This window comes from Phodopus roborovskii, unplaced genomic scaffold, assembly GCF_943737965.1.
Source record: "Phodopus roborovskii unplaced genomic scaffold, PHOROB, whole genome shotgun sequence".
Lineage (NCBI taxonomy): Eukaryota > Metazoa > Chordata > Mammalia > Rodentia > Cricetidae > Phodopus > Phodopus roborovskii.
This window is the reverse complement of record NW_026125281.1, coordinates 12,094,367-12,120,326: the sequence shown is the minus strand read 5'-3', so window position 1 is coordinate 12,120,326 and position 25,960 is coordinate 12,094,367. Positions and strand designations below refer to the sequence as shown.

Below are 25,960 nucleotides of genomic sequence, written 5' to 3'. Positions count from 1 at the left end.
ATCTTAAATGAATGGCCTTGCCGTACAGTAACACTTTCTGTAACTTGCTTTGCTCTCCTCAACATTACGGGCTGAGATTCAGTTTGCTGATGTGCTCCACTCTTTCCCAGAATGCCTTCCTGTCTTCAATCAGTCTGACTCTGCCTCACATCTGGCTCACCCTGAAATCCACTGTCTAAGCCACTGGCCCTCTTTTGTCTGGACTCCATCTGTTTATTGTCACTGTTGTAATATCCCGAGAAAGAATCCATAATTTAGTGTCCATTCTCAGTGAACATGAGCAAACTACCTCGTTTGCCATTGCAGACAGCTGGCAGGAATGATCTTGTACTTACGTCTTGGTAAATGAGTGCTAAGGGGCATTTGTGTTTACACACAGCACCCGAATCCCTTAGGCACAGGGCATGTGCACCTACAATGTATTAAGCAGCGCCAAGCAGTTCTGCAAAGCTGAGGAGTTCATTTACATCCCCACTAAGAGCTAACATGAGTTTCTGTTGCTTCATATCCTTGCCAACACTTGACATTGCCAGACTGGAAATATGTGTCAATCGAGTGTGGGTTATGGCGTAGTGCCAGGGATACAGCATAGTGCCGTAGCTCTAGTTTGTATCTCTTCATCGACTAGTAGGATGGAGCATCTGTATGCACGTGTGGTGTGTGTATGTGTGGTTTAGGGTCAGTACATGTGTGTATGCACGTGTGTGGAGGCCAAAGGCTGACCCGGGTAAATGGCTTCTGGGGAACAACACCTACGGTTTGCTTCCAGCCTCCACATACATTGTCCATACCTGCACGTACACTTGTCCCACGCAAACGGACACCTGGACACACAAACACACCACCACCAAGGAGAGAAAGAAGCAGGCAAGAGAAGAAAGGAGTGTGACCTTGTGAGAGAATTCGGTTGCTTCTTGGATCTGGGGATTCAAAGACTCCTTTCCAGCTTTTGGAATTTCATCCTGAGAGGGCGTATTGTCTTCATACTGCCCTTGATAGTTTTTAATGCAGTATCATATTTTCTTTTCGCATCTGGGTTAAGTTCTGAATAATCTCTTTGGATAGGTCTTCTGCTTCATGAATTTCCTTTCTAGCTTTTTAAAGCTCTTTAGTTTTTTTTTTTTTTAAATGTAACTTCAGGTACTTTAATCACTGGCTTTGTATTGAATTCAAAGTCTGATAACCTTAAATATACAGTTCTCATAAATTCTGTTTGATAAATGCAAAGACTGAAGTCCTTCTGGGCCCTATTTTGTTACTATCAGCTTTCAGTCCATGTATATTGTGTCTATGTCACTTTTCCTGTGAGTATGATGTGTATGTGTGCGTGTACGTGTTGACTATAAGCTCAAGTTTCTTACAATCTTATGGGAATTTTTTAGTGCTAGGTGGAATGTGAAGTCATCCATTACTGCTGGGTCCTGAGAGTCCAACAGTGTTTGTGCTGAGCGATTTTCTGGGTGCCTTCTGCAAGACATGGGTGCTGTAAAGACATGGCTGCCAACTTGTGTGCTTATTGGTTGTCATTATACATTTTTAAGGAAGCTTTTTCAGTCGAGCACCAGAAAAGAGCTTCATGCAGACTGGAGAGAAAATGTGGCTACTCTGGACACTAGCTTCCTGTGTTAGGCTTCCTCTGGGGTTCTCCACCAAAGCAAGCTCCGAGCTTGAACTCTTGTCAACAAAAGCCACACTTGCAGTCATGGGCTGCAAGACTCTAGAGCTCATCCTCCATATAAATGACATTTTTCATACATGTTGTATGTAGCTTTTATGAGAAATGAAACCTGGAATGTACAGTGTCCAACCTGTATTTAGTTGTCATCCCATAACTAGCAAAATTCGAAGAATTCAGGCAATGTCTTGTGAGTTGATTTGCTTGTCATTTCAACAAAATACCTGCCTTTTGCCCCAATATCAAAGGAACTTGGTAGAAACCCGTCTGATTATTGGTTCTTTGTGTCTCCCCCTTCCCCCCACCAGATATGGACTTTCCAGTTGTTCTCCAGCCTACAAATGCAAATGAGAAGACACAGCTAATCAGTGAAGAATCTCGAAGTTATTGCACAGACTCCTGATGATGGGCCCAAGAAGGGTTTACAGCCCCTCTGCTTAGTTCAGCCATGTCTCTGGGTGGTTAAGGGGGAGGTGGGAACATGAAATGCTGTGAATGTGTTCACATTTGTATTTTATTTTTAGGTCAAGGGGAAGATGATTGCTACATAATTTTCTCAGACTTTCTCTTTGAGTAGAATTCCTCCCTAATGGAAAGCATTCAGTTTGGTGAATAAAGGCCCAAAGAGTTAGTTGATTGATTGATGCTGCTTGCATGAGCTAAGACTGTCAGTGGACAGTCTTCGTGAGTCCCGTCTTAAGGTGAGCCAGATGGTGTTCCACACAGACTAATGGAGAAGAAAAGACACTTTCCAGGCACTTAAGTAAACACTAAACACAGTAGTCACACTTGCTACACGTGTCATGAGAAAAACTCTCAGAGGAGTTGAGGAATGTGTGTTTGTAGAGCTCTTCGCTGATATTTAAAATGGTTTCAGAAATACGATCTAAAAGAGAAATGGCGCTTACCGAACACTGATGAGTAAAAACGGGACAGATGGGATTGGTGCTTTTAGACTGGCTCTTAAAATGACAAAAACACTCAACCTAAGACGCTCAACCTGATTAAATCTTAAAAACGAGGGAGAGAATCAGCATGAGCCTGACCTAACCCCCGAAGTACAGTGACCATTATCTTGATAAAATGGTCTGTGTAGAACCTGCCCTTAGAGTCAGATAAGGAAGAGGGTATGAAGTAAGGGGTGTGGTTCTGAGGTCTACAGATTTACATTGCAAAGCATAGCGCCCGTTTTCATAAAATGCATTATGCTGAACAGCTCTGCACGCTGGGCTCTGAAGTTTCAAAGTCACCTCTATATATGCTTGATTCCTTTATCTCACCATGCCGAAGGAAACACATGCTATTTCTAAGATGGTATAGCAGCCAGGAGACTTGTGGCTTTTTTTCCTGAGCCTTTCTTAATCCTTTATATAATATTCGCTTTCAAGTTCTTGTTATATTTTTGTAGAACACTGCATAAAACGCTATCTTCTTTGCCTTTGTTTCTTCTCCCCACCCCACCAAATTGTAGTCAATTGCTGCTAAATATATATCCTAAGTGAGAACTAGTGTTACAGCTCTGACAGCTCTAGAGTCGCTGAAACTCTGTTCAAAGTGTGCAGTGACTGGGATTTCTCCCCCTACCCAGAAGAAGGATGAGACTTGATTTGGACGTTAAGAATTCTAACCTACGTTGTGACTGGTCCTTGTATCGCTGGCAGCGGGGATACAGATACACACCAAGTTGGGAGCTTCCCGAAGAGTTCTTTTCAAAACACCTTCAACCAGATGAAATGGGCCTGTGGCTTAGACAGTAGATTTCAGGGTGAGTCACGTGTGAAGCAAACTCAGACTGACTGAAAATAGAAGGGTGTCCCAGGAGAGAGTCAAGCACACCGATTAGGACATGCCAGGCTTCTCTAAGGGAGAGCCGCAATTAGGTTTCTTTATAATAGTTATGTGTGGGATTTCGGTGGCTCTCAAGTTACATCTACAGAGCTTGCTAAGAAAGCACTCCCTCTCTAACGTTGCCCAAAGACTTAATTAGTAACAGGGTTAAAAGCTGAAGTGTTTTTTCTAAATCAGTATCTTAGTAGTCAAGTCTCCTAATAGCGCCACTTCCTGTGAGCCTCTGGGAGCTGGTTACATTCAAACCATCACACCCAGTAAACAAGGTTGTGTATTTATGGGGGCAATCGTCTAAGTCCAAGAGAGGACAGAGCTTGGAGCATAACATTTGTGATGGCTGCTCTTGGTTGTCAACTTGACTACATCTGGAATTAGCCAAACTTCAAAAGTGGGAGGGGGCACAATTGTGAGGGAATCTTTGTTAAATCTGGAGTAGGAAGATCCACTTCTAACCTGATCTTTGAGGTAGAAGACACACCTTTAATCCAGATCTTTTGAGCTGGGAAATCTCACCTCCAATCTGGGCTACACATTCTTCTTGAAGCCTAGATAAGGGCATGGACGAAGGAAGTTTTTGCTCTTTGCCAGCTTGCTCTCATCTTGCTGGCAAATCTATTCCTTCCCTAGCATCAGAGCCTACTTCTTCAGGGTTCCAGTGTATACTGAAGACCAGCTGAGACATCCAGCCCTGTGAACTGAAAAACTCCTGGAGTCTTGAACTTTCCACAGCCTGTAAGTCATTATAATAAATTCTATAAATTCTAGAGAACCCTGACTAATACACAATTATACATCATTTTAGCCCAATCTAGCACAACCTTATCACTGTCCCTATACCCTCGATTAAGAAGGCGTTGAGAACTTATCGTGCTGCCTGGCCCTAAGCGAGCACACTTTATTTATAGCCTTTGTTATGTGATACCTTTTGGGAAACACACACATCCTGGATCATTTGACACCCTCTCAGTGGCCTCTGAAGCCTGGTCTCCTGCCTTTCTGAGCATCAAAAGCAGATGGGATCTCAGGACCACAGCCTCCCCCCTTCCCAGCCTTTTGTCCCCATGGCACCACAATTCGCTGTTTTTCTACCCTGCCTCATTTGTGACCAAGAGAGATGAGAAGAAGATGATAAATCTCTCTCTGACTTCATGTCTCCTCTGACCTCTAAGTTGCCTGGGACCAGATGCAGCTCCTGTCTTAAAGCAGCTTCTGGAACATTAAGCATTTAGCAAATGTGAGCTGGTTTTACACAAATTACGATGTGTCAAAAGCAGACAAATGCAGCGTGGCTTCTTATGCATATAAACTCTCTCACCCAAAAAGACCCATGGAGACACCCAGTATTAATAGCCCCAATAACTAGCAAGTGCTGGGAACTCTGTGACCAACAAATAAATACTACTTTGCATTTGGAGGAAACAAAAGGCTAATAGCCCAATCTGCGGGTAATTTGGGCTTGACATTTCCTTCCTGTGTTCTGACTACCGGAAGGCCAGGCTTATTCTGGATGCAAGTTATGATCACAAAACTTACCTCTTTCTCTCTTGGACCTCCTTTTTCTTTCTCACGTGGAATTTTTAACTTCCATTTCCAGCTTGCTCGAGCATTTTGGTCCAAAGGTTCTGAAGGTGAGAACTAGGCATGATTTGGAATCAGAATCAAATTCTCAGAGGGTGTCTGGCCAATATTCTCAACCCAGCTTGTTTCTGGCCACAGTGATGATGAGACCAATACCTCAGAATGAGGGACAAGCAAGTTCTAGAGAAAGTGCCTCAGCCACAGAGAAGTAAGGGCGATTCTTCACCCGAGAGGGAGATGTCCAAAAGAAGTGAGATGCTAGCCATCAGCTTTGCCAGTGGTCATTCAGAGTCATGTAGCCTTCTTCAGTGGCTTCTACCTAAGCCTGGTACCATGCTACTACGGTGGGAGATTTCGCTCATTTACTTATTTCCATGTCACTCTGTACCGGCACACTTTCTAGTTACCCTGATGCACCAAAGAGTTGTGAATCAACCCCAACCACGGTGGCATGTTTAGCCAAGAATGACCTTGAGCTCCTTAGCTTGAGCTTCCCCCAGGAAACAAGTGCTTGGCCTTCTGGCATGCATGCACACCACAGTGCTACTGATTGTTGACCCAGGACTTTCATGTGTACTTGGCAAGCACTCTACCAACCCAACCAACATATCTTGTGTCTTACCTGCGCCTGGCCTACCTCACTAGCAAGATGCACCACCCAGGCATCTGTTTAGGAGCCTGAGCTGGTAGAAAGAGGCTGGGTCATGAAGGTCCTTACGACTCAATGCAGACGTGGGGAAACTGGAGGGCATTCCGAGAAGTCCAGACTTGTGATCCTACAGGGAACCAGCCCAGTGTTTGCATGACACTTGGATGCCTGAGTGACAAACGTAAGTCACAGCTTGTCCTGGCAAAAGAAGTGACCCCCATATAGAATTATACAGGCTTAGACACCAAGTCCTCAGAAACAGCCAGGCTAGAGCCTGACAAGGACTGGGCAGTCACCAGAGGACCAAGACCCGAACCTCTGCAGAGCACATCCCAGCAGGGAGAACTTGGAGCTCCCCTGAGTGAAATGCTGTCTATTCTGTTAGGCTACAGCTCTGACCGAGAGTTAGATTCAGACCATAGCACAGTTGGATTTGGAAGATGAAGATGAATGTTCTAGAGCAGTGGTTCTCAGTCTTTCTAATGCTGCCACCCTTTAATGCAGTTTTCCATGCTGTGGAGACCCCTTAAATTAAATTAAATTTTTTTCAGTGCTAATTCATAACTGTCATTTTGCTGCTGTTATGAATCAACCTGCCAAAGGGTCACTTGGCCCCTCCTTCAGGGGGTCAAAACCATCAGTTTGAGAACAACTGTTCTGACCTCTTCCCAAGTGTCTTCTGTGAGCCTCCCTCCTTTCCCGTTTCTTTCCTCCTTCGTGCCTTCTGCTAATGTACTCTCTCTGCACTTTGAAGGCGAGGATTGTGTCTGTGTTTATGCCTGACACATAGTAGCTAGCCAGGACATTTGTGAAATGATGGAGTCTGTACTGCAGAATGGAGTATTATCTGTCTCCTAGAAACAAAAAGGGTGTTGCAGCCTTTGCTCTTAAGGAAATTTAGCGTGCTATTTTCCCTCAACATTAGTGTTTTGTGATATATTCCTGAAATGAAACATGCTAGGAATGTCCACTGTCACCCAACTGCCGGTCACCTAGTTATAGAGCTATGCCTGAGCATTCTGTCCTACCTCGCTCGGTCCTGTCTACTACGAGCAATGTCCATTTCAAGAACACCATTCTTCTCCAAGCAGAGAAAAGCCATTGAGAAAGGCCAAGTCCTCCTGCCCCAAACCCTTTCCAGGCTGCACAGAGATCCGGACACCAGAAAAGCATTTGTCTTTGTTCAGTTCCTGGGTGGCTCGCCACTGTAGATGGTCAGAGTTGAGACCGAGTCCTGAATAACAAGCAGGCTCTGCTAAGCAAAGCCACCGTCAAGTTGCACCTGTGACTTCCAGCACCATAGGTCAAATCAGTGTTTATGTCTGCATTTCCCATGGCAGCAAGAGTGAAGTGGGAACTAATGCATAGCTGCCCATTGGTTACCTCTCCTAGCACACGCCATTTCTGAGAAGAGCCTTTCTCTAAAAGGAGGCCTAACTAGGATGGTGTCCAGAGAAAGGGTAAGCGTGCTGCGACCTTCTGGAATTGTCTTGCTGGTTCAGGGCTGTACCCAAGACTCTGAGAATGAATCCCAGAAGTTATAAGGCAGCTGTTAACACATTTTGCTCACCACTGCCTGCCAGTAGAGCTCCCTAATAGCCAAAATCTGGCCATCAGCTAGCTGTTCCAGGGCCTAACCTCCCCCACAGCCCCCCACCCCCGGCACAGGCTCATTTCCAGGCCAGAAAGAGTGGTCCAGACCTAGCAAGGGCTTGCTGTTCTCCATTGAGTTGTCACCTCAGATACCAAATCTTCACTCCCAACTGTCTGGTTGCCGAGCACCATTTTCTCAGTGTTTTCTTTCATTTCCACATTTTGAGTTTGATGAAGAGCAATTGTTTTTTCCTGATAGAGATTTTTCACTCTTGGAATGCAACTGTGACATTTTCTTAGATTAAAAAAATTGACCTGCTAGGGCTGGCTGGAGAGATGGCTCAGACATTAAAGGCTAGGCTCACAACCAAAAATTGATCTGCTTGGATATGAATATACTAATGAGGAATATTATTTTTGAAGCAAGCCTTTGGTGTTAGACTAAGTTTAAAAGGAATACATCAAGAAGCAGAGGGTTTGAGGGGCCAACAAGATGATTCAGCGGCTAAAGATGCTTGCCAGGCAGGCCTCACAAACCAAGTGAGGTCCATGTGTGGGATCGTTGTGAGAACCCACTCCTGCATGCCCTCTGACCTCTATCATGCGCATGCTCCCCACTCCCAAGTCTCTCTGTCCTTCCATGCAAAAAAATATAAGAAAAAATTAATTGGGCTTTGAAAGTGTTGGCTTTGTGGCCATTGGTGAATTTATTTTATATTTAAAAATGTCATATACATTTGGGTTCTGTAGAGGAACAGAACATCAAGAATGAATATATGGTCCAGTGAGTCCCACAATAGCTATCTCCTGAAAGAAAGTTCAAGAACGCAATGGTGGTTCAGTCCACAAGGCTGGCTGTCTTAGCTGGTCTTCAGCATGTGTCAGAGGGACCGAACCCTCAGCAGCTGGCATATAACCTGGCCAGTGAGAATGGGAGCGAGCAGGCAGCAAACGCTGCTTTCTTCCACGTCCTTTATCTAGGCTGCCAAGAGGTGAGGCCCACATTTAGGGTAGAGCTTCCCACCTCAAATGATCTAATCAAGATAAATCCATGACAGGTGGGCCAGGCTGCTTGGGGTTTTAGTTAATTCCAGGTGTGGTCAAGTTGACAACCATGCATAGAGACCACAATGTAATTGATTCATGCATTCAAAGTAAGTCTTCTGCTTGATAGCTGATGGTATAGTGTAAGGTGTCTGACACTGATGTTTTTGAAAAGATTTAATTCCCAACGCGCTATGAGACAAGGTACCAGTCACCACCATCACTTTTTCTTCAGATCAAGCACAGGCAGGCTAAGAGGAAGCTTGGCCCCATCCAGCTAACGGTAGGAAAGGCTAGCTGACCTGCCTATGCTAGCCTGCTGTGTTAAACTGTTCCTCTGCAGCTACATTGGCCCTACCCTCGGGGCCACTCTCCCCCTACCGTCTCCTCTCCTGTCTCTGTCTCTAACACTGACCATTCTCTTCAACTGCCCTGTGCAGCTCCAGGAGACGACTGTAGTGGGTCTCCCTTATTTCCTGTGTCCTCTTCAAGAGGCACGCTGAAGACTTCCTCTCTATTTCCTCCCCCTCTCTCCCACTCCTTACAGGACCTTCGTTCTTGGGAAGTTTTTGTGGCCCCCTCGGAGCTAGATCTTTGTTACATTCTCTGTTTATCAACCAATAGCTGTAACAATCTCTGAGTGGAATGGTTTATTTCAAAGGCTATTTTAGGGTCTGGCATGGTGATGCATGCCTTTAGTCCCAGCACTCAAGAGGTAGAGGCAGGCAGATGTCTATGAGTTTTCAGTCAGCCTGGTCTATATAGTTCTAGGACAACTAAGACTACAAAGTGGGACCTTGTCTCAAAATAGGAGAGTTTGCAGTGGTTGGTTATATAGAAATACGGTCCCAGAGGTGTGGCTCAGTGCACGCATAGTATACACAAAATTCTTGTCCTGTCCCCAGCACCATAAAAACCAAAACCAAACACACACACACACACACACACACACACACACACACACACACACACAAAACCCACAATTGTTATTTTTAAGATCCCTATCAGGTTCCTTCCATAGTTTTCCAGAATGTGTAAAGGGCGGTAAGAAAACCAGTAGATATTGCCAACCATCAAGCACACTCAGCTTTGTCAGTGGCTACCTAAGGGTCTTGTGTGAGTTGACTCATGCAATCCTTACGGTAAAGCTATGAGTAGAGTACTGTAGCTACCATTCCACAGATGAAAACACTGGGTAGCAGACAGCCCTGGGTAACAGGAAAGCCGGAGTTTGGACTAAGGTAATCAGGCTTGGAGTTCTATCTGCTAAATTATAATATTCCCTGAGAGTGAATTCAATAATGTTACACAGCTTCTTAATGTGTGCATTCAATACATCCTGATGTTTCTCTCCCCAACTTGAAGAGATTGCCACAGGTCTTAAAACCTAACTTAATGTATTCTGTTCTATTATTCCGAGTCTTATAAAACTGGGACGAGAACATTGCTATGACATGTAAAAATAAGGCATTTCAATACCACTCATACAATGGGATGCAAAATCTTTTTATGACTTTAAATGTTATCTATTCATAATACAACCGAAATTAAATCCAATTTCTCCATTGTACAAAATAAGGAACACATTGTGAACTTTCCATTAGTAAAAATATATCATCATCCTGTCAAACTTTCAAATAAGTAATCTTTTATTAGTTTTTCATAATACAAAGGGAATAGAGCTTGGCAAACTTTTACTTTTTCTTAATTTAATGCTTGCTGCCCCTTAGCAGAAGAAACGTGTGTGAGTCTGTGTGTGCATTAATGTGTATGCATGTCACAGACTGACGTAGATGCTGGTCAACTGTGTTGACATGCCATTGTGATAAGCACATCCCCTCCACACTCCAGGTCCCCTGTCCTCATCCTGCTCTGTGTCACTCAGCTCTGTTGGGTGACTACAAGTGGTATGGTCCACCTGCCTCTCCAGACCCGTGTGCTCCAGCAGGCCAGGGTTGGTGTCCACCTTCCCGTTGTTCTTGAATAGTGCCCAGCAGCTGTCAAGTAAGTATGCGGGAAAAGTATCCCTGGAGAAAGGTTCCCGGCAGTAGCCTCCTCACAAGCCCCAGTCAACCCTGAGGAAGATGCAGAAGGAATGAAACAAGAGCAAGAGCCTCATTCTTCCTGAATCTGAAAGGCTACAAGCAGGCTGGGCTGACAAACCAATGCTACAAAGTGGCATGAGCTGAACTGTGTTACCCTCCCATAAATTCATCTGTTGAAGACGACTTTCATGCCTCAGAATGTGACATTGGGAGCCTGGCCTTTAAAGAGGTAATTAAGTTACAATGTAGGCATTAGGGTGGGCCTAATGGTATCCTTAAAGGACATTAGGCCATAGGGACACTTGACCCAGCAGGAGTTAAGGATTCCCCATAGCCACAAAGATGGATCCCTAGTCCTTGTCTTTATGTCCTCTTGTCCTTCCCAGAGACTCCGATGTCATGTGTAATTAAGGCAGAAGTGTATACAAGTAGCTAGATACTCAGACCAGTGTTCCATGACCTGTCTCACTATGTCCAAGGGGGTCATCAGTTGTGATCTTTAGTTCGCAGGCCCAGCTGGACTTCTGGTGTCAGCTTGTCTTGGAAGATAAGATAGTCCTGCATGATGGGAGATGTCATTCTGTATATGTTTCTCATACTTGGTTAATGAATAAAACACTGTTGGCCAATAGGAAAGCAAGATAGGCGGGACTAGGAGACAAGGAGGAAAGAGTCTATGCTTTCCCATCATCTTATATTTTAGGTTCTTTTAACCACCTGTAAGTATGCCGCTGCATTTCCATTTAAAAAAATTAAAATGGCCAGTCCTGATTTAGAAGAAGAAGGAGGAGGAGGAGAAGGGAGGAAAGGAGGAAGGAAAAGAAAGACAGGAAGGAAGGAAGGAAGGAAGGAAGGAAGGAGGGAGGGAGGGAGGGAGGGAGGGAGGGAAAGGCATGACTGCCTAAAGGGTTGGGGTTTTATTGTAGCTGTAAAGGCGAGCACAGCCACAGTGAGCAATGCCTGGCGATGCGAGGAAAGGAGAGGAGAGAGCCAGAAGCCAAGGGGTCGGTGTAGCCAAAATGGCTGGGTTGTGTAGGACAGAGAGGAGGGGTGGGGCCTTGAACCCTGGGCTGAGGGTGAGAAGAGCCGGGAGCCAGGGCTCTGACCGCGGGTCTCAGGCCACAGTCGGCTTTGATGTGTCATAGCCACCTCACTCAGCCTTCGTTCCGGGCTGAGACCTAACGAGTCCCTCCAACCCCTCTCTCTGTTTTAACTTCAAACCTCCCAAACGCCAGGCTTTAGGGCGGGCGCTGCTGTCATCGCTCGGTAACGTCCACGCAGCTCTTTTGGCCAAACTAACGTCTCGCTTGGTGAAAAGACCCAGGTCACTCGCTGGGGGTGGGGGGGGGGTGTTTAGGTTTTTGTTTTGTTTTGTTTATCTCTAACAACTGAAGTGGGCACAGTATCAGAGAATATGGCCACAGACTACAGTTTACTAACTCAAAAAACTTTCCAGGAAATGGCCCACTTGGGAGGAGCATTTGTGTGAAAACTTAGTTTCAGGATTCTTGGGGAGTTTGCCTGCACTCTGTGAATGTAGGGGAGAGGCGAAAGGGTTCACTTGTCTAGGGACCAAACAGCAGGGGCAAAGGACAGCAGGGACCCAGGGCTTCCGTGCACAGACGGCTCTACAGAAATGCAAACTCCACGGTCCCACAGAAATGCAAACTCCGTGTTCCATTGTCTTAGAGGCGACAAAAGCCACGCGAGCCAGGCAGGAGTCGAACCTACAATCTTCTGATCCGTAGTCAGACGCGTTATCCATTGCGCCACTGGCCCGTCGGTGGGCAGGGCGGTGGGGGCGGTGAGGATGACACCGTGAGCTGTCACCCGGGCCAGGCGGGGTGAGAGGGGGAAGGAGCCACAGGCGAGCACGGGGCGGGCGCCTGGGCTTTCCGGGCTCACCGCGCTGCCGTCCTTTCTTGACGGCGCAGGGAGGCCAAGGAGGACGCGCTGGGGTTGTGCGCACGCGTAAAACGACAGCGCGGCCGTGACAAGTCGCCGGTCCCGGGAAGTGCGCATGCTCGGTTCCGTTTGCGCTCGCGGAAGTCTCCAGACTGCTCGGAGTGAGGGGCCACGGACGTCGCCTTGTGTCCCTTCGATAGCTCAGCTGGTAGAGCGGAGGACTGTAGCTGACTCCCCTGCAGGAGACATCCTTAGGTCGCTGGTTCGATTCCGGCTCGAAGGAGGACGTAATGTTTTCGTCGCAGCTCCGAGCGAGAGCTACCAGAGCTGGCATTGCCACGATCGGAGCTGTCCCCTTCCGCGCACGATCGGAGCTGTCCCCTTCCGCGCTCGCGCGGCTTTTTGCAACCCCCGAGGCGAGCATGCTCCGCCTTTTGCGACCCCCTCCCGCCCCGGATGCGAGCGTGCTCAGACGCCCGCCCCTCGGCCGTGTGCCGCTCGCTGCCTCGGCCTCGCGGTCCTGCGAGCTCCCCTCTGCGCGCACCGGGGACACCGGTGTGGCCGCCCGGCCGGGTCCGCAAGGACGGCGCGCGGGGCCGTGACGCGACATTATGAAGCCGGTCCGCCTGGCGGCCACCCGCTCCCTTCGATAGCTCAGCTGGTAGAGCGGAGGACTGTAGGTTCACGTTCGCGGTCATCCTTAGGTCGCTGGTTCGATTCCGGCTCGAAGGAGAGAGCTCATATGTTTTTAAGTTTTTCAATTTCAGATACGAAACATATTCAAAACCTTATTTCCCTGGCCGGCAGTGCTCTGTACCTGCTTTAGAGGAACAGATAAACGGCTGCAGCCAGCGGTGGGGGATTAGCTCAAATGGTAGAGCGCTCGCTTAGCATGCGAGAGGTAGCGGGATCGATGCCCGCATCCTCCAGTTTTCTTTCCTGCATGTTTCGGAACCTTTTCCTTTCTGTTTTTTGCATTTACTTCACTTAGGCAGAACTCAGGCAGATGGCATTTTGACCTGTCGTCTGAAGTCTGAAACTCCCAGCGGGGAGCCTGAAGCTAAATCGACCCTCACTGAGGGGAACCGGTCTGTGGATAAAGCAGGAGCTGGACGCTGAGCGGTGGTAAACCCCAGGCTCTGATCAGGAAGCAAGGCCTAGCGATCTGAGAGGCGACCAGCTTCGGAGAGGCTGGGACACCGGTGTCCCAGAAGAAACTGTGCTGAGTAGCGTTTACTAGGGACCAGCACGGAAGAAAAATCGAAAACCATACATAAACAAATAAATAAATATTTGCAAGTTGATTTAGGCTCCCCTCGTCAACACACACACACATACACTTCCCATACTCTGAAACAAACATTTAGATAGTGACATAACAAACGTCTTTTTGGTAATCAGTTATCCCTCTCCAATGGCAGCATTCAGGGGATCACAATAGGTCATTCGTCCATTTCAGACTCCAGGGCAACTTGGGTGCTTTTATTTCCAATGCATACATCAGCTGCCTTCTATCTTTCCATTTTTAATCTCACTTCGTTATTTTCAATAAGGATTTTTATTTAGTCCTTGAATCACTTAAATATATCTTTCTGCATCTCAATTATGCTATTTTTATTTTTAGTGTCTTGGGACAAAGTTTTAGGAGTCCGGGCTGGCCTTGAAGGCCTGTGGCACCATGTCCGGCAGGCCTGTATCTCTTGATTATCTACTTCAGTTTCCCCAGTATCGGGAAAACTGGTGTTCACCACAGGGCTCTGCCGCTTAAATATTATGTGTGAACATTAACAATAACCCTCCTAACTGTATGTGATGAAAACAGAAAGGAGTGGGCAAGTCAAGGACTAGGAAGGACAGCATCTGGTCCAGAATCAAGTCACTTCCTGAGGTCAGCAGCCCAGGCAGGCGTTCATGAGTGTAGATCCGGAGGCAGCATCGTCCTGTGGGCAATGATAGCCATGGCCTGTCCTGGTTCTGTAGGACCCTGGACAGGCTGCTCAGCATCTTGGTGATTTCCGTTTCATCATTTATGAAACACAATGGTCATAACGACACTTCCTTTCAATTAAGATAGAACTTGGAACCTCTTAGTACCGAGCCTGAGCCTGGTTCACAGTAAGCATGCTGCTGTTATCTCCTAGGAAAGGGGAGATTGGGGGAGGGGTGAGGAGAGGAAAGGGAGCAGAAGGGAAGGGGGAATAAGAGGCTTCAACAGGGCCTGGCATTTTGCTGACATGCTGCAGAAATTGAGACCGATTTCAACGCCTAGAGACCTGATAAACATCCCACACCTACAGTAAGGCCCAGAGGATTTTCAGTTTGTGGGAGTACCGTCTAAATAGGTACAGCGTGCAGCAAGGGGGTGCTTGGCTCTCCCTTGCAAGGGAAGTAGCATAAGACTTCTGATTCAGAACGATGGTTAAACACGTTGTGGTATGGCCATATAATTGCTAGTGACATTTTCCCTAGGACTTGTAAGGATACGGAGGCAAGGCTGTGTGACTATGGCGGTCTAAAAAGGACCCGGAACCCAGGTGAAGGCCTCAGGGATGTTCCATTTGTTGGACTGTCACTATTTATTTCTAGCACAGAAGCTGTGCCGGTATGTGATTTTTACACATTTCCTCAGAGATCCTTATGATGAAGTGAAATTTATAAAGAACAGTTTTGAAGCTGGAGCAATTATCAAGATGTAAGACAGCTTCCAAGGAGAAGTTTGTAATCGACCTAACAAAAGAAATGCTACGGAGTTCAAGCATGATCAATCCAAGCTAGTCACTCCCCTGCGACTTTCACCCTCGTGAGGTGTTATTTCTCATTTAAAATCTAAAACCATGTGTTCAAACTTCTTATTGCCAGGTAGCAAGAAAAACCGTAAAAAAAACCCAAACAGGCAGGGGCAATGGAGGAAGGTGCTCTATTTACTCCAGAGTCGGGCCTGGATGTAGGCTTTAACAGGAAAGAAAGCTGGGGGCTGTGCTTTATTTCTCAGTAACGTTTAAGGTTGTTACATGGGTTGTTACATTGTCTTAAGACAAATAAAGGTTACAAGTGCTGCTTCTGTTGTTGCCATGGGGGTGTGGCTTTGTGTAGTCTAGACTGGCCTTCAATAGGGTATACAGAATACTGGAGTACTGCCTGGGGCTCCACCTCCCAAGTGCTGGGAAGCCAGGCATTCGCAAATCACACGTGGGCTTTTAGGAAGTGCTTTTCAAAACCATATGGGAGACCTGACCTATGGAGCAGATAAAGTTCTGATTAACCATATATTGTTAACACGGAGTCCTTGTCAGGAACCTCAGACCCATGGGAGTAACAAAGCCTTCCCCGCCTGAGGCTCAGAGGGATGGCAAAGCCTTCCTCTGGTCCAAATCCTAGTGAAGGATTGGCCATTAGCTAAGATCAGTGTGTGTAGAAGCTATCAACCACAGCTTCCTAATCCTGGCTGTTTGCAGCAATCCTGAGACTGCCCCCCCTTCGGGACCTCCTGCTGAACGTAGCGAGCCCTCTCCCTTTGGGATCTCCACAATAAGCTTCCTGAATAGTAAGTGCCACCACACAAACAGCTTTTATGTCCCGTGTCTGTCATTTCTTCATCCGTGTCCCTTGAATCATGTTTCCAGTTGTGCAGAACACAGGAGAGCCTTGTACTTGGGACAAAACCAGTTCATCTAAATTTCAAATAAAGTAGCGCCTTCTTTGTGGAGCATGTACTATATATATGACAATAGCCATGGGAAGGAGGCAGGGGCAGATGGGTAGAAGGGTGGGTGGATGTGATTTGCAGAAAGCTAACAGTTTTGCTCTCTTACAAAGAGGTTTTAGTTGGTTCAGGTATTGGCTCAAGCACCCACATAAAAACACTTATAACCCTCATAAGTGGGAGATGAAAATAGTAGAACCCCGGGGCTCACTGGCTAGCCAGCCCAGCCAACTGTCCTGTCTTAAAACTAATGTCAGTTTCTGGCCTTCATATACACGTACATGCAGAGCTAGTGCACAGTCTACACAAGATTAATTATTTGCTGCTTTATTTGTCCTGGGACTAAATAATTTGGGGGACATTTAATCAATGCTGGGGTTAACCCGCAAATCATGGGCTGTTTGTGCCCTAGATTCCCAGTCTGCCCGGCACACTTCAGCGCCTCCAACATTTGCATCACCCAATGGTCCTGGTTTATTTGTACTTTCCTCTGTTTCAGTGATGGAATCAGCCACAACTTCCTTGATTCTATTGGGTACAAGAAATTAAGCCAGAAACATGAGTGGCCTCGCAGTTCCTGTTTCCCAAGCTGTGTTAATCAATTGCTAACTGGATTGGTTTTAGACTTTCCTGGGAAGCAAGCCTGTGGGCCTGTCTGTGAAGGGTTTAACTGAGATATGAAGCCCCACCCCGGATGTGTTCCGTTCCCTGGGGTGGGGTCGCATACCCCTTGAGTGTGAGCACCAGCATTTACACGCTCCTGCTCCCTCACTGTGACTCAGTGACCAGCTCTCCCCAAGTTCCCGATACCACAGCTAGAGCTCCTGCAGCCCCCACAGCCTCCCTGCCAGGGTGGACTGTACGCTCAGACTGTCCCTGCCACAGGCCCTCCTCCTTAAACTCGGCTCTACAGGTATTTGGTCAGAACAATATGAAAAGTAACTAACAGAAGCTGAATCTTGCTGTTTTGTTTGAGGACTATCTATTGGTTGAAGCTAAGCCTCTGTAATTTTCAAGGATCTGTGCCAACGAGACGAAGGGACCAGAAGTAATGAAATGCCTGGAGCACTCTGGAGTGCCGAGAAAGACTCCAATTGTGACTAATGCTGTTGCCTCCTGTCCCCAGACCGCTCTGACTATCCCGGAAGGTGGGTTGTTTCTATTGTGCCGCGAACCATCTGGAGCCGATGGCAGTTTCCATCCTAGCTGTAAGGTACAGAATCTCCAACTCCTGTTGGCAAATCCTTCATATACACTTTAGTTTGCCCCCAAGTTTCTCTTTATTTCACGTCCAAAGGCTGCTTGTCTAACAAGAAACCACTAACCACATGTGGCCATTTAAATACAAACTTAAATTAAATAAAGCTTACAGTTCAGTTCAAGACTTTGGAGGGAAATAAAACTGCCAAGTCTTGTGTTGAGTGAGGCAACCCAGGCTCAGAAGATAAGTACCCCATGTGGGTCTTAGCTTCTAACTGTTCCACAGGTGTGTTAATGTGGGGATGAGTGTAAGTCATGAAACTAGGAAAGAGCCCCACGAGAGGAGGAAGGAGAGACCGGAGGATGGGAGCAGGAGATAATGAGACCCATGTTACATGAGATGGGGAGAGGGATGCTTGGGGAGGAAAGGGGATGGGGAGATAAAGGAACTGGGGAGGACCAGCCAAAGCAGGTATGAGGATGTCGTAGGCAAGCCTGGTAGCTTGTACACTAAAGACGGAATGGCATGGCTCCCCTGTGCCGAGGCCAGATGATGAGACCACTGTGAGTAACCTGATCTCGAGCGACCTTTGGCCTGAGACCTCACTCAGGGTTCTAGATTCTTCTTATGCTCTTGCCACTCACTGTCACTAAGGAGATAGACATCAGACCCCACTTGTGCCTCCTGATGCTCCAGCATCTTCTGTCTCACTGGGAAGAGATGTTATGAGGGAGAGCGGTACCCAGCTCAATTCCATCTTTACCAATGACACAACTCATTATGCGCCTGTGACAAGGAATTTGATACATGAAGTACACCCTAAACCACCCAAGCGTGAAACATATGGGTGGATAAAATGGCTTCTTGTCATAAAAGACTGAAGTTTATTTGATATCTATACAAAGCATTGAATTCCAGACTACCGCTGTACACACCAGGAGAGTTTTCCGTGCTCAGTAGAAAAGCTGGACAGCATGCAGAGAGTGTCTCCATCATCACAGAGAATCCCGATGCGAGAGTCATTCCAGAGCATGACAGTAGCATAGGGTAGTGGACGAGAGACCCCAGGATCCACAAAGAAACAAGCTCTCTGTTCAGCTTAGCAACTACACCACTGGAAGCCTCTCTCAGCCACAGCTGGCACGAAGTGACAACAGCAGCTATGATGGGAAGCTATTAGTGCCTGGGACTTGGTGTGTGTTTATTTGTTATGCTAAAACAGAAGTAAAAGCAATTTTAGGGCCTCCTTCCCCGCACCCCCAGTCCTGAAGATCATCCTGAGGTTTGTTTTTTTTTTTTTTTTTAGTGAGCGATGAAGAACTTGGCACTGGTCCCAACTTCTCCAAATTACTCTTAGAATTTCCTGAGCCGTGGGCATGTCTTTGATAACGTTTGCTAATCAGATGGCCCAGGAAGGGAGGGAGAGAGTGGCCCTATTAGATTAGAATGTCGGAGTTTTGAAGTGTGTAAATGTCAGCCAGGCTTCTGAGAAGCAAGGAGGGCTACAGATACTCAGTCACATGACCAACAACCAACTCCAGCGTGCCTGTGTGATAGATCTGTACACAGAAGCATGGGTGAGCACCCCAGGGTGAGGTGTCTCTGTAAGTATGGTCTTGTGTCTATGTGCCAGGAAGATGGTAAACACATACACACACACACACACACACACACACACACACACACACACACACACGCTAGTTTTCTCATTGATGTGACAAAATTCTTGACAAAGGCTCACTGTTTTAAAAGATACCACTTGTCATGGAGGGGAAAATATGGCTGTGTAGCTGGGACTCCTTGTCTCTTCACATCCTGGCAGAACAGGAAGCAGAAAGCAAACAGGAAGTAGGGCTGGAGCTGGGCCCACAGTCTATGGCCCACTTCCTCCAGCCAGACTCCGTCTCCTAGACATAAAGGTTTCACAACTTTCCAAAAACGCACCAGGAGTCATCAAACACATGGGCCCAGGGCGGGCATTTTACATTCAGACTGTGTGGAGCTGAAACTTAGCTACAATGCTTTTCTGAATTATGCATCACTAGCAAGTTGTCAAACTGAAGATGTAGCAAGAATCCTCGAGTATACATCCAGTGCATCAGATGTGCCAGGAATCTTGAAACCCACCGGTAGAGTGGGACAGTTAGTCCCACAGTGAAGACAGTTAATAGAGCCCTGTGCCCTTAATTTGTAAAGTGTATGTCAGCTTTAGGCAGCTAGTGTCAAAATTGCCCTGCCCTGGCCCCTGAAGCCTGGTGGCTAGAGGTTGGAAAATATCGTAAACCTTTCTGTTGTCATCTCTTAATGTGAGAGGCACTTAGAGGTGTTTATCCAGGGTTTTGAGAACTCGAATCCCACCAGACTCACTTCAGAGATTAGAGGTCTCATGTGAATCCACCAGCCTAATGGACTCAGGAATGACCATCAGTGAGGGCTTCCATGCCACATTGCCCTGTGTGATTGCTCTGCAGGGTGCAGAGCTCTGTCTAATGTGCGCAGAGGCTGAGGGTAGAAGGGGAGGAGGTTGTGACCATCATACACACAGTCCAGACGCCCCCAGGGCCACTGTGTGCTGTGTCCACCTCCGTGAAACCCTTAAAGCTGTAGTTCCAGCATGGTCCCTGCTCCCAAACTTGGAGGAATTTGGGAGTAAGCTAAATGTTCTGTCTGTTCTCTAGAGCACACCTCTGTGTTCCATTTCCAACACACAAATTGGCCACATAGTTGGTTATCTCTGAAAGAAAGCAGGAAAAAGAGGGCGAGGGCAAAGTGAAGATTATTCAATCCTTGGTTGTGTTGCCATGGGGGTCTAGCTGGCTTCCCATGTGTTCTACAAGAAAACAGTGAGAGGTGGAAAGCCCATGAAGCAGAGGGTCAAAGGGAGAAGGCTGGAAATTGATTGTACACCAAAAAAATGCAAGTGGGTTTTCAAAAGTCAGAACTAACATCGTTTCTGAGATATTTTCTCCTACAAGTTATTTATGAACCCTAGTCAGTTGTAGATGACAGAACCTAAATCCAGCTAGGTGAGGGTTATTTCCCAAGAGCACAAATCCGGGGAGAGTCTGCCTGCTGACTCACAGTAGCATCCGGGGCAGCATCACTGGTCCTCATGCTGGGCATCTGAGTCATCTCCATGGAGTCTACTTTCATAACCACAGAGTCCATTTCCTCCTGCCCTCCCCAGTGCTACTGCCCCATGCCAGGGCTTTCTGACGTCTCTCCCGGACCACTGGCAACAGTTTCCAGTCTTGCCTCTAGCCAAGTCACTTCTCTATCATCCATCTCACCCACACACTTGAGCTCACGGAAACATTTTTATGAGAAACTTCTAGTGACTTTCTGGTACCCGATTTAGTAAGTATTTAAAAAAAAAAAAACATCCTTTTAGCATAGTATTTATGGGATGCTAATGCATCAGTAGAGTGTTCTTCACTCCAGGCCAAACCTCCCGAGTGCTCTGAGGGTCCCTGTAAGCCAGTTACTCCAAGTCTCTGCAAATATGTCTTTCCTGAATGGATCCGTTCAAAAGCTCCCCAACCCCAGAAGCCTTCCTCATTCCTAAAACTCTTCATTAGCTCTTTCTCACTGTGGTTCTTACATGTGAAGATCTCCATTGTCCTGACCTCTTGGGGGCAGTAACCTGATCTTTTATTAGTTTTCTGAGTCCCAGGGCTTTCTACAATAGGGATGTGTGGTAAGTACTCAGTGGATTCTTTTAGAAGGAATGGGTTCTTTCCACCAAAGGTTCTGCCTCAGGGTTTGCTCAAGCACCTCACAACAACTTTTCGGTCACTGGTGGGGCAGGGGCAGGCACACTGGGGGCCCTGTAAGATTATATCCCTTTGTGATGTCTCTTTGGTCATAATGCCCTACATAAGTCTTTTACAGAGATGTTTGTAGTGATGCTGTGGGAGAGTCTAGACCAATGTTGTGTACTTACTTCCCAACTTAAAGATAAACACAGAAGAGGCTTACATGATGAAGATATAAACAAGAAAGTTTACAGCTGTACAGCTGTGTTTAATAAATGTTCATCACACAGAAGTCCACAATTAAAAGTTTACAAGCTAAAAAGTCACAGTAACAGACCTGGAAAGATGGACGGACAGTTAGAGAATTTGGCGTTCTTCTGAGGATCCAGGGTTGGTCGCCAGCAACCACATGGTGGTAAACAATCATCTGAACTCCAGTTCAGATGTGCGTATGATACACAGACAAACATGTAAGCAAAATATGTTCACATATATAAAATACAAATATATAAAATACAAATAAAATCTCAAAGAACTGTAGTAAGCTAGTGTCAAGTGATTGTTCAAGAAGTGACTTTTTCATTCATTTCTTTATTTTTATAAATTGAACCATCCTGTGCACAGCTCTGGTACAGTCTTCAGCAATCTGCAGTCCTGCTCCAGGCTTGCCTAACTCACTGTCTTTCCCAGAGCAGCTTCCAGTCTTTTCTGTCTTTACCTCCTCTTTTCACTGTACTCTATTGCTTACTACTATGCCATAACTGCCTGCAGCATTGTGTGCTAGAGCATGCTGTTCTGGTTTGCAATCTAGGAACAATAAGACATGTCCAACAGTCCAAGCACATGGCCACCTATAGCAGCTAGTTTGTGTAAACCCAGTCTGATGGCCACACACAGATAGAACTCCCTAAGGATGCGCTTCTGCTGACGAGTGAGTCATGATCATGCTATTATTTAAAAACTGTAGTGGTTAGTCTCGGTTGTTAACAATTAAAGACACCCAGAAAATTTGTCAAGTACCTTCTGGGTGTGGTTGTGAGGCTATTTCTAGAGTCAACTTATATATCAGTCTTCAGACTGAATAGGTAGCACCCTCTCTGCTAGGAAGGAGGAGGAGAAGGAGGAGGAGAAGGAGAAGAAGAGGGCATGCATATTTGTTTGCATACTGGGCTCTTTGGGAGTGGTTCAGTATTTACTGCTGTTATCCTCAGACATCAGACATGCCGTAGAACATGGACTCATGTCAGTGATTTCAGAGGTTTCCTGACTATATCGTTGCTCTCTTGTTCGGAAACTTAGAGCTTCTTGAATTAAGAAGCTATTGGTTTCTGTGTGTCTTTAGTCTTTAGAAGGCCATTGTGGGATTAGCCAGGCTTTGTATCCTGTCTAATAAGTGCTTGCTTTTAGATAGCAATGTCTTTTGTGCCTGTGGTAGTCACTCCCCCTGGACATCATCTCACATGTTGAGCTCAGAATTCCATAGCCAAGGTAATGAATGGTAAACAGAATCTAACTGCTGAAGTGAGTTGACAGGAAAGTGGCATGAATTCCCTCCTTCACTGCAGTTGCTAAATAAATATTGAAAGTTTGAGGGAATCCTTCAAGATCCCCCCCCCTGATGTTTATGCATTTGTGCATAACCAAGCTTACAAACTGCAAATAAGCTGTCCATGCATATAGAACAAGGCTGGCCACAACCAGCCACAATGACCCGCCCTTTGTTGTAACTAAGTGCACACTGGGGATTTTTACGTTTTGTTTGGGATTTTTGAAATCATAGAGATATAAGATAAAAATTTGTCACTTAAAAATGTCATGAAGTTTTCTCTCGTTTTCTTTCTTTTTTATTAATTTTTTTATTTAATTTATTATTTTACATGTCGATCCCAGTTCCCCCTCCCTCCCTCCCTCCCTCCCTCACTTTTACCCTCTGTATTCCCAGCTACTCGGGAGGCTGAGACAGGAGGATCACTAGAGTCCAGGAGTTCTGGGCTGTAGTGTGCTAAGCCGATCGGGTGTCCGCACTAAGTTCGGGATCAATATGGTGACCCCTGGGAGCCGGGGACCAGGTTGCCTAAGGAGGTCATTTTCTTTCTGATTGAATGTTTTATGTGTAATACATATCAATTATAACTTTTACAAATCCCTGGAAAGTGTCAGAATTTGTGTTTATAATGCAAGAGCAGACCAGAAATTATTAGGGATGCTATCATTTTTAAAAGGACCTTGGGTGAAGGGCAAAATACACAGGCATTTTAGGTGCAGATTGGGCAGCATATAGGACTCTATCCTCATCCCAGCTATAGAAGGCACTATCGTCTTCCTCCAGCACACGGTGAAATGCAATTATAGCATGCCATCCATATGCCAGCTGCTATCGCATTGAGGATTATTGTGGTAAACTAAGCTAAAATTTTAAAAGGCTGTCACGGATTTTCTTCGTGTTCTGTTCTATCTGTGGGATGGGAGGTACAGGATAAAATAGGAAGGAGAGCATCATATTTAACAGTTGGGTTAACTTTTTTTTTTTTTAAGAGGTCTGGGTTGATGACTCAGTGGATAAAACACTTGCTACGCAAGTTCAGATCCTCAGAGCTCAGCGTAATGCCTGCTGGATGTGGCTGCCCGCCTGTAATTCCATGGAAAATAGAGGAAGCTCCTGAGCAAGATGACTTGCCTGGGTAGTCCTATCAGCCAGTTTTGGCTTCATTTGAGAGATTCCATCTCTACAGAGAAGATGGCGATGGATGGAGGAAGCAACCATATGCCTCCCCACGCATGCATGTGCACAACATGTTCACCCCACACATTGTGACCATGTATACATACACATAAACCTGTGCAAAAAGGAAGAGGTTTTGTAGATAATGGTGATAGGCTCTTGAATCCGGCTTTTAAATTGGAATTTCCCCTACACCACAATCTTGACAAAAATAAATAAAAAAAAAAACTTAGTATTAGGAGCCGCTTTTTACATGACTACTTTTTACACAACTACCTTGCTAGGTCAGGATGGAGATCTGAAGAATGCTTGCTTGAACCTAAGAAGTTGCCATCATGTTACTTCAGGTGGCTTGTTTCCTGAAGTCTGAAGAAACAATGTTTCCCCTACAGTAACGCTGTAGGGCTGCTTTCTGAAGGAGCCTGTCACCAAGTTCTTTCCAAGCGCTCCTGGAGGGCATGGCTCAGAGACCAGGCATCTACATTTGCATTTGTTGTTGACAACTGTGGGCTGTAGACCGCCCTCCCTTCATAGCCCCTGCTAAAAGGGACTTGTAATCCCCTTCTCACCCACTCTCTTACTCCCTAGGCCAAGAATGTTGACTCCTGCTCTCCGTCACCTGTCAGAATCCATCCTCCTGTCACTGGCTTATATGGACAAGGCAGTCCAGGGTCACGTGACCAAGGGTTGCTAAAAACAGCTCCATCACCCGCTCTGAATCAGGGCCTGCAACAATGTCCTCTATAGAGAGGAACGTAAAGGACACTTGATCTCACGGTCCTTGGAATTGTTTCCAGGAAACACTTGGAGGAGCCCTTCGGGAGCACCAGTCCCCTGGCAGCGCGCTCAGGGACGGCCAGGAAATGAGTGCTTCTTTGAATTACAAGTCTTTCTCCAAAGAGCAGCAGACCATGGATAACTTGGAAAAGCAACTGATCTGTCCCATCTGCCTGGAGATGTTCTCGAAGCCCGTCGTCATTCTCCCCTGCCAGCACAACCTGTGTAGGAAATGTGCCAGTGACGTCTTCCAGGTAGGTGTGTCTGGAATTTCGAGGGTGTGGAGTGTCCCTCCATCCTGTTTGAAATCAAAGCCAGTCCCCTTAGAGAGAGCTCTCCAAGCCCGTTTCCAGCGTGTTTGAATCATTTCCCCGGATTTGGTTGTCACCTTCTTCCTCGCTTCCCAATGCAGTTGTGTTTTCATTCCAAGAACCGTATCTGTCGTTGGTAAAAACACAACAGATGGTCTGACGATGTTTAAAATTTCAAAGGGGGCTACCGGTCAGAGTTTGAGTGTTGGAGCTTCTGGTTGAAACTTGGAGTTAGGAAAACACAAGGTGGAAGAATGCTTCTTACTGAAGACGGTGTACTGTGTAGCTTTGGCTGTGGATCCGGGAAGGCCCATGTTTCAGAACCACTTGCAGTGAGCCCTGAGGAGTCAATGTAGTGTATGGTGTCAGAGAGTGAAAATACTTTCCAAAAAGCTCCCTGTGCGGCATTACTCAATTCTCTCTCTCTCTCTCTCTCTCTCTCTCTCTCTCTCTCTCTCTCTCTCTCTCTCTCTCTCGCTTGGCAAGAACAGGCCTCTAACCCATACTTACCCACACGAGGAGGCACCACTGTGGCATCAGGGGGTCGATTCCGCTGTCCCTCCTGCAGACACGAGGTGGTGTTAGACAGACATGGGGTTTATGGGCTTCAGAGGAACCTGCTCGTGGAAAACATCATTGATATCTACAAACAGGAATCCACCAGGTAAGAGCCAGACCCACTGGATACTTTGGCTATTTGCTTTCAGCCTACTGATGCAGTGCAGGTCCGTTATTAGTCACAAGTTAATTGTTCCTTAAGAGGCTTTTCGGTGTCAGTCTTTCCTGATGAGATGGAGTTGTTTGTGGAGGGAGCTGGTGTGCATGCCTCTGTGCTATCAAAGGTAGTCATGTTGAAAGAGGTGTGATGCTACCCACGGCCTTGTATCACATTCACTTCAGACACATTGACACATGGCAGGTTCCTTGTAAGTCCAGATCCTATGCTATAGAAAAACTCCAGTACAAACATGCATATAAAGTAAGAAACATCACTGTTCAAAATACCCAGTTCCTGGGTGCCTTGCCTTAAAATGGTCTAAACAACAGTGATACGTATGATTTTAAAACACTCCGACATCATCATTTGTCCTAATACCAACTCTAATGGAATGTTCAAAGCAAGATATAATGCTTCATTTACAGACATGGAAGAG

The 25,960-nt window shown here is 46.3% G+C and overlaps 2 protein-coding genes and 4 non-coding genes across 8 annotated transcripts in view; 5 read left to right on the top strand and 1 right to left on the bottom strand.

Moving 5' to 3' along the window:
- The window catches only part of Dnajc5b (DnaJ heat shock protein family (Hsp40) member C5 beta), a 56,949-nt gene extending 54,643 nt beyond the window's left edge, over positions 1 to 2,306 (top strand). Inside the window, exon 6 of the mRNA XM_051197225.1 lies at positions 1,984 to 2,306. Within this exon, the coding sequence (XP_051053182.1) occupies positions 1,984 to 2,078 (95 nt within the window). The 3' untranslated portion in view covers positions 2,079 to 2,306. The remainder of the gene's footprint in view (positions 1 to 1,983) is intronic.
- A 9,832-nt stretch (positions 2,307 to 12,138) lies between these two features.
- Positions 12,139 to 12,211, bottom strand: Trnar-acg (transfer RNA arginine (anticodon ACG)). Its single transcript has one exon. It is a non-coding gene; the product is annotated as a tRNA-Arg (tRNA).
- Positions 12,212 to 12,527: 316 nt separating this feature from the next.
- Positions 12,528 to 12,620, top strand: Trnay-gua (transfer RNA tyrosine (anticodon GUA)). Its single transcript has 2 exons — positions 12,528 to 12,564; positions 12,585 to 12,620. It is a non-coding gene; the product is annotated as a tRNA-Tyr (tRNA).
- Positions 12,621 to 12,980: 360 nt separating this feature from the next.
- On the top strand, positions 12,981 to 13,069 carry Trnay-gua (transfer RNA tyrosine (anticodon GUA)). The gene is given in 2 exon segments: positions 12,981 to 13,017; positions 13,034 to 13,069. It is a non-coding gene; the product is annotated as a tRNA-Tyr (tRNA).
- Positions 13,070 to 13,193: 124 nt separating this feature from the next.
- Positions 13,194 to 13,266, top strand: Trnaa-agc (transfer RNA alanine (anticodon AGC)). The gene has a single exon. It is a non-coding gene; the product is annotated as a tRNA-Ala (tRNA).
- Positions 13,267 to 24,392: 11,126 nt separating this feature from the next.
- The window catches only part of Trim55 (tripartite motif containing 55), a 39,299-nt gene continuing 37,731 nt past the window's right edge, over positions 24,393 to 25,960 (top strand). For 2 of the 3 annotated variants that reach the window (XM_051197154.1, XM_051197133.1), the window contains exons 1-2: positions 24,393 to 24,749; positions 25,298 to 25,470. In XM_051197154.1, coding sequence (XP_051053111.1) covers positions 24,582 to 24,749; positions 25,298 to 25,470 — 341 coding nt within the window. In that variant the 5' untranslated portion in view covers positions 24,393 to 24,581. The remainder of the gene's footprint in view (positions 24,750 to 25,297; positions 25,471 to 25,960) is intronic. The other variant, XM_051197143.1, reaches the window with a different exon arrangement.